The 14,964-nt window shown below is 43.6% G+C and overlaps 1 protein-coding gene across 7 annotated transcripts in view; it reads left to right on the top strand.

Moving 5' to 3' along the window:
* The window catches only part of LOC106603505 (nuclear receptor corepressor 1), a 106,991-nt gene that overhangs the window by 61,272 nt on the left and 30,755 nt on the right, over positions 1-14,964 (top strand). For all 7 annotated transcript variants that reach the window (XM_082974608.1, XM_014197285.3, XM_014197282.3 and 4 more), the window contains 3 exons: positions 4,089-4,219; positions 4,901-5,199; positions 11,305-11,382. In XM_082974608.1, coding sequence (XP_082830734.1) covers positions 4,089-4,219; positions 4,901-5,199; positions 11,305-11,382 — 508 coding nt within the window. The remainder of the gene's footprint in view (positions 1-4,088; positions 4,220-4,900; positions 5,200-11,304; positions 11,383-14,964) is intronic.

The following is a 14,964-nucleotide window of genomic DNA, read 5'->3' as shown; positions in this document are numbered from 1 at the left end:
TAATTGTACATGGTGAGTATTTTCTGAAAGGGTTTGGTTTTTTGCCCCTCATTTGAGTTGAAGGTCATACCAAACTGAATTGTAGGTTGAATAGCTAGCGGTAGATAGTAGTTGGGTATTTATGAACAGTCTATTCTCCTCCCTTTCCTCATTAAAGGTTAACAGTGTGTGTGTCAAAGATCTCTCTGATGCCCCATTAAATTCCAGGTAAGGAAAAGATGATCTTGTGGTTGTCATTTCCTAACTCAAACAGCACTAGGGAACCAGTAAAAAGGTGAGAGAGAGGGGAGAAATTAAAACTCAGACCAGGTCGGGGGGGGGGGGGGGGAACTCAGTCTAAAAAACTGGCAAACAGGGCCTCCAAAATAAACACAAGTGATCCCTGAACCCACCAGGACTGCTCTAGTGTGGAGGAATAACTGGGGTACAGAAACCTTTTTAAATAGAGTTTCACTAGTGGTATTACCTGAACATGTCCAAAAGGAACACAGATTTTTGTTGTTGCTAAATGTTTTCAGTTTTTTTGCTCAACACGACCCATGTCTACTTGGCCAAATGGTGTCTCTGATCTGTCTGTAGATCGAGCCCACCACTAATGTCTGTCTTCCTGCATTCAAATTCGTCCTTGTCCCTCTTCATGCTTTTAAATAATCTACTTATCTTCTCTGCCTTTCTCCCTGTTTCTACTATTTCTCTCTTGTTCTTTCACTCTTGCTCGCTCTCCTTTTATCTTCTCTGCCTCATTCCCCCTCTGCATCACCACTGAGTTTTGAAATTCCTTGGCCCCATCCGGTACCAGCATGGGATGTTTGGCTTGGCATAGCCAGACTTGTTCCAGCACAGTACTTTCGTGGAACAGGCAGAGGAGGGAGGTAGTCTGGTGTCCTGCGCCAGCAATGATAATAAAGAATGTTGCTCTATTCTCAATCACTCTGTGGGACTTGTCTTCAGACCTGTATCTGACCCTGGGGTTCTGCTATCTTGTATCTACTGCTTTTAGTGAATACATTGTAAACTATTACTGGTAAATATGTATGTAATGTATGCTTACGTGTTACGAACGTTCACTATGTGGATATATACTTTACCAGTCAAGTTTGGGGACACCTACTCATTCTAGGATTTTTCTTTAAAACTATGAAAAAACACACTGAATCATGTAGTAACCAAAACATTGCATTTCAATTAACAGGTGTGCCTTATTAAAAGTTAATTTGTAGAATTTCTTTCCTTCTTAATGCATTTGAGCCATTCAGTTGTGTTGTGACAAGGCATGGCTGGTATACAGAAGATATAACCCTATTTGGTAAAAGACCCTGTCCGTATTATGGCAAGAACAGCTCAAATAAGCGAATAAAAATGACAGTCCATTACTTTAAGGCATGAAAGTCAGTCAAACCCGGAAAATGTCAAGAACTTTGAACATTTCTTCAAGTGCAGTCGCAAAAACCATCCAGCGCTATGATTAAACTGGCTCTCATGAGGACCGCCACAGGAAAGGAAGACCCAGAGTTACTTCTGCTGCAGAGGATAAGTTCATTAGAGTTACCAGCCTCAGAAATCGGCAAATAACTGCACCTCACAGGAGTTCAGGTAACAAACACCTCAACTGTTCAGAGGAGACTGGGTGAATCAGGCCTTCATGGTCAAATTGCTGCAAAGAAAGCACTACTAAAAAACACCAATAAGAAGAGACTTGCTTGGGCCAAGAAACACGAGCAATGGACATTAGACAGGTGGAAATCTGTCCTTTTGGCTTGATTAGTCCAAATTTAAGTGTTTTGCTTTCAACTGCTGTGTCTTTTGTGAGAAGCAGAGTGGTTGAACGGATCTTCGCATGTGTGGTTCCCACCATGGAGAAGGAGGTGTGGGGGTGCTTTGCCGGTGACACTGTCAGTGATTTATTCAGAATTCAAGGCACGCTTAACCAGCATGGCTACCACAGCATTCTGCAGAAAAACACCATCCCATGTGGTGTGCGATTAGTCCCACTATCATTTGTTTTTCAACAGGACAATGACCCAACACATCTCCAGGCTGTGTAAAGGCTATTTGACCAAGAAGGAGAGTGATGGAGTGCTGCATCAGATGACCTCAACCCAATTGAGATGGTTTGGGATGAGTTGGACCGCAGAGTGAAGGAAAAGCAGCCAACAAGTGCTCCGCTTACATGGGAACTCCTTCAAGACTATTGGAAAAGCATTCCAGGTGAAGCTGCTTGAAAGAATCCAATGAGTGTGCAAAGCTGTCATCAGTGAGTGTGCAAAGTGTGCAAAGCTGTGAGTGTGCAAAGCTGTGGCTACTTTGAAGAATCTAAAATATTACATATATTTTGATATAACACTATTGTGGTGACTACATGATTCCATGTGTTATTTCGTAGTTTGTCTTCACTATTATTCTACAATGTAGAAAATTGTAAAAATAAAGAAAACCCCTTGAATGAGTAACTTTTGATTGATCCTGTATATAAATGTGTACTTCAGTTTATACAAAAATGCAACATTAAGATCCTTCTCATCATTGGTGCGTCAGCCAAATGTTATATTGATTGGTGGCTGCAAAAGTAAATCTTGGTTTGTACAGCATCTGCATTCTTGCTGTAAGCTAATGTGATTACTAATTGTCATGGGCAATCGTAATGACTTGAATGATTGCGTATATGAACTCTGCTTTTTCTAAGTTGGGTTGGGGTGGTTGTGGGTTCAGGACACCCTCTCACTCACACCATCTTTCACTAATTATTTTCATTTAGTCGTCATGTGAGGCCTTCATGTGAGATCCAGGGGGAACAATAGCATGTATTGTACTTATGGTGTGTGTGCGTGTGTGTGGCATGATCCTATGGACACTCTCTCCATCTGAAGATCATCAAAGGAAGCCATAGTCATCTTATTGACACTGGCTGGGTGCATGACCAGGCTGTTAAACTCCACTCCTGGTTCCCTTTCTTTTCTTACATTATGACATAGTACTGTTGTTCAGTTTGTGGGGCAGTCTGTCTGTTCTCTCTTTAGTCTGAAGAATTAAGCAGCAGACCACTCGGTGAACTTTTAGCAGTCTTCTGTATGTGTAAGGGGTTAGACATTGGTAGTTTGGGTGATTGCTGCAACAGTAAAGATAGATTTAACTGCTGTTTGATTTGTAGCTTCGCTTGGCTGGAGAGTGCATTAATACGCCATGAAATGGTATATTTGAAATAAACCGTAGGTTGCTCTAAGATTCGTGCTGTGATTTGTACGTCCGTCAGTGTATTGCTTTGTGAAGGGTTGTGAATGGTAATGAAGATATTGAGAACAAATGCTTGAATCCAATTCAAGTCTTTAATTTACATCCCAATGGAAGGATCGTGCTCAGCTGAAACACTGTCAGACAAGTTTTACACCTCATACTGTCAACTTGCACATGTTCATTGGTCTCATTCTCATTGGTCAAGTGCAAAAACACCTATACATTCTCATTGGTCATTTACATTAACACTGGTCAACATGGCAACATATGGCTTCTAGATAATACTGAAGATTGTGTATGCATTGGTACATCTGATCTTCTTAGTTCTCTGTGAGACGTGCAAAGCGGCTCATACCTTCCCGAGAAGTTAACTATTCACACAGGCAATGTGTAAGAGAGGTGTTTTAGCCATGTTACAGAAATACACATGTATTGAAACATAATCAGTTCCCATCATTTGGTATTTTTTACACTCTTATTTTTCATCCTGAATCCTTTTCTTTCCTAAAGGGTGTTGTTCTAGCACACCACTATTATGTTGCCTTAAAAGGAAAGTGGGTCATGGCGAGCTGTTTTAGCTGTGTGCCTCATTAACCCCACTCACTCAGTCACTAAATAGGAATTCAAACATGGCCAGACTTTTAAAACTAGATGTTAATGAGCAGTGGGCTGCCTTTTTGTGAACTTTCTGGCCCAGATTGAACTGCGTCATCATGATGAACTTGAATAGACTAGAGTGCTCTCTGTCTGACATCATGAGAGATTAGAGAATCTCCCCATTTGATGACTCTGAAGAGTTGCCATGTATACATTTAAAAAATAGTAATAAAAAAAATGTATCCTTGTTTTTTTCCTAGCAAATAACACGATCCTCACAAGAAGAAAAGTCCGACGATAAACCTGAAGAGGACAAGTTGGAGAAGTCAGAGAAAAAAGAGGACGAGCAGAATAAGGAAGAGGAAGAGAAAGATGAAAAGGAGGACTCCAGGTGAGTTTTGAATAGCTCTGTGTGTGCGTATACACTTGCGCATAGGTTTCCCGCAGGTACAACTTTTAGTCCTGGCTATAGTCACCCTTTGGCCTGGTCCACCTCTGAGAATCTCTACCTCCCAGTAAATGTTTACTTTCAGTTGAGGCGGCAGGAATTCCGGAGCCCTCATAGATGTGTTGTAAATCAGGCCATAGAGCGGGAGAGAACCACTGTCCTTCTCTGGGGTGATGGCCAGGCTGACCATAACACCCGACTGCTTTCAATGTTCCATCGATTTACTCCTGCCCTCTCTCCTTCGGATATTCTACTCCAATTAATTTTGAGATGGACAAGGGTTGAGAAGAATTGAGGAAAAGTGAAATGAAAAAGAGCTACTGACTCTTAAGAGGAGAGCACGGCAGACATCTTGACCCCAGGACTCTGATCCATTAGCCAGATAATTCCCTGCCTTTTTACCCAGCTTTATCAGTGGGCAGCAGTTAGTCATGACTCGTATCATAACCAATCATCAAATGAGAAATGCAAGTGCTTGTAAAAAATGTTTTTTTTTATTATTTAGATTGGACTATTTACATTTTCCTAAGCATTTAGCTATGTAAATAATAGGCTTGTACAGTTTATGAAAATGTCCATTGTGGAGGAGTTGAATAAAACAATCCCTTCTCTTGTGTCCTCCAGGGATATCGGAAAAGACAAAGACAAGTGTGACGGCGGGGAGGACGAGGACGGTAAGGAGCCGAGCACGCCACGCGGCAGGAAGACCGCCAACAGCCAGGGCCGGCGCAAGGGAAGGATCACCACGCGCTCCATGGCCAATGAGGCTGCCTCTGTGGCGGCCGAGGAGCCACCGCCACCCGAGCCTCTCTTGCCCTCCGAGCCCCCTCAGCCTTCCAAACCTGAGCCTACTACCCAGAAGGCTGTGAGAGAGCCCACCAAATCTGCACCGGGTGAGCCCCCCATGGACCTTAACAGAGGAGGTAAGCACCTCAGCTATTCTACGCTTTTAGTAGCCCACTACCATCCCCTGGGGGGGGGGGGGGTTTACCGAGATGCATCTCAAAAAGATAGACTTATGCTTACTAAGGTGGTTTACTAGTTTTGTGGTTGTTGTATTTGTGACAATGGGACTGAGTAGATAATATAAGTCTCAACTCCTGTCCACTCGCAGTATTGCTCCTCAGCTATGGAGGTTTGAACCAGTGTGTGGGGAGTGAACTGTCTCTTCATGATTATCTTATGTGAGAGCGAAACTGTTTTTTTCCCTGGGAAGGCCCGGAAATATAATAGCATTGTGAGGATGCTTTTATAGGTCCCAGCTGTAGAAGAGGACGGCACAACTTGCCTAAATAAGTCCCAATGGTCATGCAGCTGAGCTGAAACACCTCTAGCTTCAAGAAAAACACCACCACATACCATATAATTAACCCCAGTTACCTTTACACACACGTGATAGGGTGGGCAGTTAACAACTGGAGTCAGTTCTATTCATTAGCTATATTTCTATCATGTCACCGCACTGAATAGGTCCCTGGTTCACCAGGTTCAGGTTGTTTTTGTTTTGCTCCTCAACACAATGCAATAACAGACTATCTCTCACTTCTGTAACCTAGCCAGGGGTTCAGTCTGTCAAGCCTATACCCTAGCCATCATCACCATGGCAATAGTGTGGCGTCTGGGGTGGACCTGTTGTCATGGCTCCTTCCAGCTGTACCTCAGCCTAACCACTTAATTTGTCCTTGTGTTGCTCTGAGAGCTTCTTTTGATGTTTGTGTGCTGAACGTCAGACAGTACAGGCCCAAGTCTCTAACCAGAGCGTTCAAGCAAACTACATCCTTGTAAAGATTAGAATGGAATAATTGATTATCCATCTCAGAAAGGTGAATATCCTTCCAAGGATTTAAAATCAAATTGTATTATTTTTCAAGGAATTTAGTCTTTATGGCTGATTTCTGTATTAACCAAAACCTACATGTTGTGCTGTCCTTCTCTGCTCTGTGTTTTAAGTCTGCACCTTATTTCCCAGTCTGTCAACCCCCTGACCCCTCTTGGCTACTGTGCATCAGGGATTTGCATAGGATCATTTTAAGTTCAATCTTCTGAAATGACTGACTGCTGAGCAGGCTGTGGTTGTCTCCTCTCTTCTCCTCTGCTGATTCACTGGGGATTCACTGCCTCCGTGCTGGTTTTGTGTGTTAGGCTTGGGCTGTATCCAGATGGTCATACCTTTTTATCTTTTGCCATCCTGAGATATTCGGTAATACCACCACTGAACACAAAGGGGCGCTATTTCAAACCCCACTGAGCTTTTGTAATCCAAAGGTTAGCAATGTTAACAAGTACATGTAAAATCCCATAGAGAATGCTAACGAGCATATTGCAAACATTTTATATGGTCTCTGACTGAAATTATTTGCAGGACAGACATCCCAGCTCAAAGTTATACAATTAACAAAACAATGCTACTCACAGTTTGCAGCAGGCACAAAACAAATATTAGACAGCAAGGCTCTAGAATCCAGGAGGGGATTTCTCTGATTTTACCAAGCAAAGCTTGATTTTGGAAGAAGCTAACCATTTAGCTAACTAGCTACTAAATCAGCAAATCAAATGCACAACTGGATTTAGCACATTTTACACTGTTAACTTAGCCAGATGTCTTATAACTACTAACATTTAGTTGTGAATTCCATACTGTAACTAGGTCCCCTGGTGCATGCTGCACAAGAGTGAATAACACTCAAGGCTCCGGTCTCATCTTTGTGTGCTTGTAAACAAACACCACTTGACTGGGGACTACCGGTAAGCTTCATAATGACAAATAATGTGACAGGTGAAATGAAGAATGCAATTTTCTTTATCTCCTAATGTATTGCACAAGTTGACTGCAGGTATTTGCTTAAAAATTTATAAAAATACTTCAAAGAAATAGTTTCAAAGGTATTGACGGGATTGGTACAGTTGAAGTCGGAACTTTACATACACCTTAGTCAAATACATTTAAACTCAGTTTTTCACAATTCCTGACCTTTAATCCTAGTAAAAATACCCTGTCTTAGGTCAGTTAGAATCACCACTTTATTTTAAGAATGTGAAATGTCCGAATAAAAATAGTGATTTATTTCAGCTTTTATTTCTTTCATCACATTCCCAGTGGGTCAGAAGTTTACATACACTCAATTAGTATTTGGTAGAACTGCCTTTTAAATTGTTTAACTTGGGTCAAACGTTTCGGGTAGCCTTCCACAAGCTTCCCACAATAAGTTGGGGGAATTTTGGCCCGTTCCTCCTGACAGAGCTGGTGTAACTGAGTCAGGTTTGTAGGCCTCCTTGCTCAAACACGCTTTTTCAGTTCTGCCCACATATTTTCTATAGGATAGAGTTCAGGGCTTTGTGATGGCCCTCCAATACCTTGACTTTGTTGTCCTTAAGCCATTTTGCCACAACTTTGGAAGTATGCTTGGGGTCATTGTCCATTTGGAAGACACATTTGCGACCAAGCTTTAACTTCCGGACTGATGTCTTGATGTTGCTTCAATATATCCACATAATTGTCCTTCCTCATGATGCCATGGTGTTCTTCAGCTTGCAAGCCTCCCCCATTTTCCTCCAAACATAATGATGGTCATTATGCCCAAACAGTTCCATTTTTGTTTCATCACACCAGAGGACATTTGTCCCCAAAATATGATATTTGTCCCCATGTGCAGTTGCAAACTGTAGTCTGGCTTTTTTTCTTGACATTCCCATCACCATTGCTTGATTGAGGCGGTGTTGGGTTTTCCCCAAACATAGCAGTGTTGATTGTGACCAAAAAGGTCAATTTTGGACTCATCGGTCCAGAGAATGGACTTCTGGACAAACCTGAAGGTTTCTGGGTGGTCTCTGGCAAAGTTAAGATGGGCATTTAAAAAAAAAAAAAATTGACAGAAGAGGCTTCGTCCTAGCAACCCTCCCATGAATGGCATTCCGGTTCAAATCTAATTTTATTTGTCACATGCGCCAAATACAACAGGTGTAGACCTTACAGTGAAATGCTTACTTACAAGCCCTTAACCAAAATTCAAAAGGCTCTTGCACATGTGAGCAATCTTTTTTGCAGGTGCATGGTAACAGTTGAATAAGATGAAGGAAAAAGATCTTAAGAAAATACCTTTAAAAAAGGAAAGATAGAAGAATATCAAATAATTAAAGAGCAGCAGTAAATAACAATAGCAGGGCTATATACAGGGGGTACCGGTACAGAGTCAATGAGTGGGGGCACCGGTGTCGAGGTAATTATGTACATGTAGGTGGAGTTATTAAAGTGGCTATGCATAGATAATAACAGAGTAGCAGCAGCGTGGGGGGGCAGGCAATGTAAATAGTCTTGGTAGCCATTTGATTAGCTGTTCAGGAGTCTTATGGCTTGGGGTAAAAGCTGTTTAGAAGCCTCTTGGACCTAGACTTGGCGCTCCGGTACCACTTGCCGTGCGGTAGCAGAGAGAACAATCTATGACTAGGGTGGCTGGAGTCTTTGACAATTTAGGGCCTTCCTCTGACACCGTCTGGTATAGAGGTCCTGGATGGCAGGAAGCTTGGCCCCAGTGATGTACTGGGCCGTGCGCACTACCCTCTGCAGTGCCTTGCGTTCGGAGTCCGAGCAGTTGCCATACCAGGCAGTGATGCAACCCGTCAGGATGCTCTCGATGGTGCAGCTGTAGAACTTTTGGAGGATCTGAGGACCCATACCAAATGTTTTCAGTCTCCTGAGGGGAGAATAGATTTTGTCGTGCCCTCTTCACGACTGTCTTGGTGTGCTTGGACCATGTTAGTTTGTTGGTGACGTGGACGCCAAGGAACTTGAAGCTCTCAATCTGCTCCACTACAGCCCCGTCGATGAGATTGAGGGCGTGCTCGGTCCTTCTTTTCCTGTAGTCCACAATCATCTCCTTTTGACTTGATCACGTTGAGGGCGAGGTTGTTGACCTTGCACCACTGTTGACGTTGAGACTGGTGTTGTGCGGGTACTATTTAATGACGCTGCCAGTTGAGGACTTGTGAGGTGTCTGTTTCTCAAACGAGACACTCTAATGTACTTGTTCTCAGTTGTGCACCGGGAACTCCCACTCTTTCTATTCTGGTTAGTGCCAGTTTGCGCTGTTCTGTGAAGGGAGTAGTACACTGCGTTATATAAGATCTCCAGTTTTTTGGCAATTTCTCGCATGGACTATCTTTCATTTCCCAGAACAAGAATACACTGATGAGTTTCAGAAGAAAGGTCTTTGTTTCTGGACATTTTGAGCCTGTAATCAAACCCACAAATGCTGACGCTCCAGATACTCAACTACTCTAAAGAAGGACAGATTTATTGCTTCTTTAATCAGAACAACAGTTTTCACCTGTGCTAACATAATTGCAAAAGGGTTTTCTAAGGACCAATTAGCCTTTTAAAATGACAAACTTGGATTAGCTGCAGCAAGGGAGGTCTGCTAATCTCTAGATGATATTGAGGGCGAGGAGTACGGAGAAAAAAATGTATGCATTCACTACTGTAAGTCGCTCTGGATAAGAGCGTCTGCTAAATGACTAAAATGTAATGTAAAATTATATGTTTGGGTTTGCTTTTACCTGATTTATTATTGTTCTTGTGGCTCTTGGGGATATTTTGGAAAGGTGTCCACTTCTAGGCCGAGTTGCTGTCATGTTAAATGCTCTCCATTTGTAAATGATTTGCCTCACAGTGGACTGATGGACCTCAATCTTTTTGAGATGGATTTTATAGCCTTCCCCAGACTGATGTGCTCTCGGTACCCTCGTCCTGATATCCTCTGAGATCTCCTTTCCTCTCGGCATGGTGTGCTTTGCATTCACCTGGATGGTTAACACCAAACTGACCAGGTTTCTTATCTCTATTTATCAGAGTCCCGCCCAAACTCATTCCTAACGATCTCTCCTTTGATTGGTTCATTTGGTCCCCTATTATTTACCCACCTGATTTTACTTACCTACTTGATTTAACCAATGCAACTTGGGGTTCACTTATTTTTGCACCTGCACTAATTACTTTTTCATTTCATGGTAAAAACAAATCTGTAATTGCGCAAGGGGTTCACATACTTTCAAGCAGCACTGTACGGTATACTCTCCAAGCCTAGTGTTTGTGTGTTTAAAACCCAGTTTGATCTCATTAGGAGTCTCACCAGTCCTATGGGTTGGGTCAAAAGCAGTCCATTGTATAGGGTCAGTCCAAAATGGCCCCCTATCTCTTCAAAGAGCCAGCTGAGATGAATGACCTGCCCACCTCCCTGGATCTTAAAAGGCATGATGGGGGCACGAGGGAATGGCGGTAAGATTAGGTGAACATGTTGAACGTGCCACGGGACAGGAGCAGTGATTCAGCAAACATTTGAGTAGATTTAAGTCTGTGTGGCCCTAGACCATTCGCTTGGAGCCGTCTAAACCGTAAGAATGGATCTCCTCAGTAAAAATGTTTTGTGTAAGTGTCGGGTTCGTACTGCAGCTATATTGGCCCAAATGTTTACACAATCTCTATGGGTCCAATGGAATAGGGTGGGCCAGGGTTCACACTCTCTCAGCCCCAGCCTCCATCAGCACCTGTGTGTGTGTGGTTAATGGTTATGTTGCATTGTAGCAGCGATATGAGTGGTAAATCTGTCTGTCGGCTGTTCTGTCTGTTTTCCCTGTCCAAGGCCGTTTCCCAAAGAGGGGGATGTTGGGAGGCCCGTCTCTCTACTCCTCTGTTTAGAGCCAGATCAGGTGACATGGACCCTCCCCTTGTGAGGGAGGAGGGGGTTGAGGGGGAGAGAGAGAGAGAGAGAGAGAGAGAGAGAGAGAGAGAGAGAGAGAGAGAGAGAGAGAGCGCGAAGGGCAACAGAAGGAGGGAGCATGAGCACGAGAGAAAGGGAGTGTAAGAGAGAGCGGGAGGGGTAGGTCTCGGCAGCGAGCCACAGAATGTAAACTGATTATTAGATTAGCAGCCATGAGAAGCAGACGGCTGAGAAGCAGAACGAGCTTGGTACTGTACTTTCTCTCTCTGTGGGCTGATTATGAAGGTTTCTGTTCTCTCTCTGTGACTTAAACAGGAGGAGCTGCTGCTGCGAACGGCGAAACCGGAGAGACTTCTCGCTGGACCGAGGAGGAAATGGAGGTTGCCAAAAAAGGTACTGTTTTTGTTTTATTTCTCTATCTACCGTTTCTCTCACCCCTCTCTTTCTAGTTTGATCTCTCTCCTCGTAATTTGTATTTATTATGGATCCCCATTACTTCCTGCCAAGGCAGCAGCTACTCTTCCTGGGGTCCAGCAAAATTAAGGCAGTTATACAATCTGAAAAACATTACAATATATTCGCAACACACTAAGTGTGTGCCCTCAGGCCACTACTCTACTACCACATATCTACAACACAAAATTCATGTGTGCGTGTGTTTGTTATCTTATGCATGTGTTTGTGCTTGTCTCTTCACAGTCCCCGCTGTTCCATAAGGTGTATTTTTATCTGTTTAAAAAAAAACTGATTCTACTGCTTGCATGAGTTACTTGATGTGGAATAGAGTTCCAAGTATTTATGGCTCTATGTAGTACTTTGCACCTCCCATAGTCTGTTCTGGACTTGGGGATTGTGAAGAGACCTCTGGTGGTATGTCTTGTGGGGTATGCATGGGTATCCAAGCTGTGTGCCAGTAGTTCAAACTGACAGCTCAGTGCATTCAACATGTCAATACCTCTCACAAATAAAGTTTGCTCCCACACAAACTGTCACTCTGACTCTCTCCTGGCTGGGTGCATAACTGGTGGAGGCTTTTAGGGGGAAGCAAGACTGAGTGGTTTGAGCGAGGATACTTTTTCTGGTAGCTAACTGCAGTGGCTCTGTTCTGCGTGCCTCTCAAAACTGATCTATTAGGGCCAAAGTATGAAGTAACAGAGCGTGACAGTTTGAGTTTCCTCTAAAGATCATATCTATTATTCACCAGAACAATTTTCCAGGCCTCTGGATCTTATAGGACTTTACCCCAAAACATTTTTCTCTCCAAAACAACTCCTTTTGAGAGGTGAGTGTTTCATTTCATGCAGTTACTGACAGTGGACACACCAGCATTTTATACTTTTGCAGTTGCGTCACTCAGTCCATGGGAGATTGACTCCATCGACCCGTAGTTACCTTCCAGCCAGGCCAGTACTCTTCCATCTTTGTCAGTGTAGACTCTGGTGGACAATGGGAGAAAAAGGGAGAGGGCGAGACGTGTCGAGTTTCCATAATTTATCCTGGTGTTTTACCCAAAAGGCTCAGACTTTTCTGTTTCCATCTACGTGTACCGGCACCTGTGTCTCACTGGGCCATGGCTCCGGCGGACCTGCTCCTCCTTGGGGCCAATTCTAGGCCACTGGCACTTTTCAGCTGTCATTTCCATAATAATGGCTAACTGTGAACTTTAGCACCTTCTCACAAAGTAACAGTCTTGATAATGCAGAGGTTGTTGATTCTGCTCGCCCAAAGTCTTTATTGTCACACTCCTGATGGAGAAACAATAACACTAGAGCTTACTTTAATAGAAAACACTGGCAGTACTTTGGTGTGGGGTAAGTCTTAGGTGGAAGTGCAGCATGAGAATGCCAATGGGGCTAAGCACATTGGACAGGGGAGAGTAAATAGAAGGATTAATGGGGATTAATTAAGGCTGTCTTGGGTGGGTTTGCGGATTTGTAAATGATTTGGTCATGCCTCCCCCAACCCATGTACATTTCCGCTTTCTCCCGTACATAGACTTCAGTCGACAACCCTAGCCTATATATCCCAGGGAGTTACTACCTCTTTGTATTTCTGTATTTTCTGTATCGCAGAATGCTGATGCCAGATACAGTATTCTGTTTTGCCATTGGTATCATTTGGTTGGTCATACATTCACAGCCAAAAGTGAATCACTGTAATCATACAGTGACTAGGGCTGTTAATTTAGAGTAGTCTGGTTGAATTAACAGGGTCTAGCAGAGATGCCACTGATATCCAAGGTCTTAAATCTGAAGCTCCTCCAGACCAGACAGTACAGAGGGGGAGTTTTTAAAAGCTGACATGTTTGAAAGGAGCACTTTCATTCATTGGGCTGCCTGATGTCGCGAAACTGAGACATAGTGTACATTAGATGCTGGCACGGTGTTCTGCGTAGTTTCACTACAGCTTTTTTTAATGTTTTGCCTACTGCTGGATGGGTCAGAGTGCCCCCCCCCGTCTTTTTTCTCAGACGTCCCCCCCCCCCCCATCTTCATGTAAGCTGTATGTAACAGGGCGTACCAAGTCGAAGTGTAGGGTTACGAGGTAGTTATGTACAGTGCATCTGGAAAGTATTCAGACCCTTTGACTTTTTCCACATTTTGCTACGTTACTGCCTTATTCTAAAATGGATTAAATAAAAACTATTTCCTCATCAATCTACACACATTTCCCCATAATGACGAAGCTAAAACAGATTTTTAGAAATTTTAGCAAATTTATTAATAATGAATAACAGATGCATAAGTATTCAGACCCTTTGCTATGAGACTCGAAATTGAGCTCAAGTGCATCCTGTTTCCATTGATCATCCTTGAAATGTTTCTACAACTTGATTGGAGTCCACCTGTGGTACATTTTAAATTTATTGGACATGATTTGGAAAAGCTCACACCTGTCTATGTAAGGTCCCACAGTTGACAGTGCATGTCAGAGCAAAAAACAAGCCATGAGGTCGAAGGAATTGTCTGTAGCGCTCCGAGACAGGATTGTGTCGGCACAGATCTGGGGAAGGGTAACAAAAAATGTCTGCTGCATTGAAGGTCCCCAAGAACACAGTGGCCGCCATCATTCTTAAATGGAAGAAGTTTGGAATCACCAAGACTCTTCCTAGAGCTGGCTACCCGGCCAAACTGTGCAGTCGGGGGAGAAGGTCCTTGGTCAGGGAGGTGACCAAGAACCCAATGGTCACTCTGACAGAGCTGTGGAGATGGGAGAACCTTCCAGAAGTACAATCATCTCTGCAGCACTCCACCAATCAGGCCTTTATGGTAGAGTGGCCAGATGGAAGCCACTCTTCAGTAAAAGGCACATGACCGACCGCTTGGAGTTTGCCAAAAGGAACCTAAAGGACTCAGACCATGAGAAACAAGATTCTCTGGTCTGATGAAACCAAGATTGAACTCTTTGGCCTGAATGCCAAGCGTCACGTCTGGAGGAATCCTGGCACCATCCCTACGATGAAGCGTGGTGGCAGCATCAGGCGGTGGGGATGTTTTTCAGCGGCAGGGACTGGGAGACTAGTCAGGATCGAGGGAAAGATGAACGGAGCAAAGTACAGAGATCCTTGATGAAAATCTGCTCCAGAGCGCTTAGGACCACAGACTGGGGCGAAGGTTCACCTTCCAACAGGACAACAACCCGAAGCACACAGCCAAGACAATGCAGGAGTTGCTTCGGGACATGTCTCTGAATGTCCTTGAGTGGCCCAGCCAGAGCCCGGACTTGAACCCAATCTAACATCTCTGGAGAGACCTGAAAATAGCTGTGCAGCGACACTCCCCATCCAACCTGACAGAGCTTGAGAGGATCTGCAGAGAAGAATAGGAGAAACTCCCCAAATACAGGTGTGCCAAGCTTGTAGTGTCATACCCAAGAAGACTCGAGGCAGTAATTGCTGCCGAAGGTGCTTCAACAAAGTACTGAGTAAAGAATCTGAATACTTATGTAAATGTGATATTTCATATTTTTTATATT

The sequence above is a fragment of the Salmo salar genome, chromosome 04, assembly GCF_965601325.2.
Source record: "Salmo salar chromosome 04, fSalSal1, whole genome shotgun sequence".
Classification (NCBI taxonomy): domain Eukaryota; kingdom Metazoa; phylum Chordata; class Actinopteri; order Salmoniformes; family Salmonidae; genus Salmo; species Salmo salar.
This window is presented reverse-complemented; position numbering and strand designations above follow the sequence as displayed.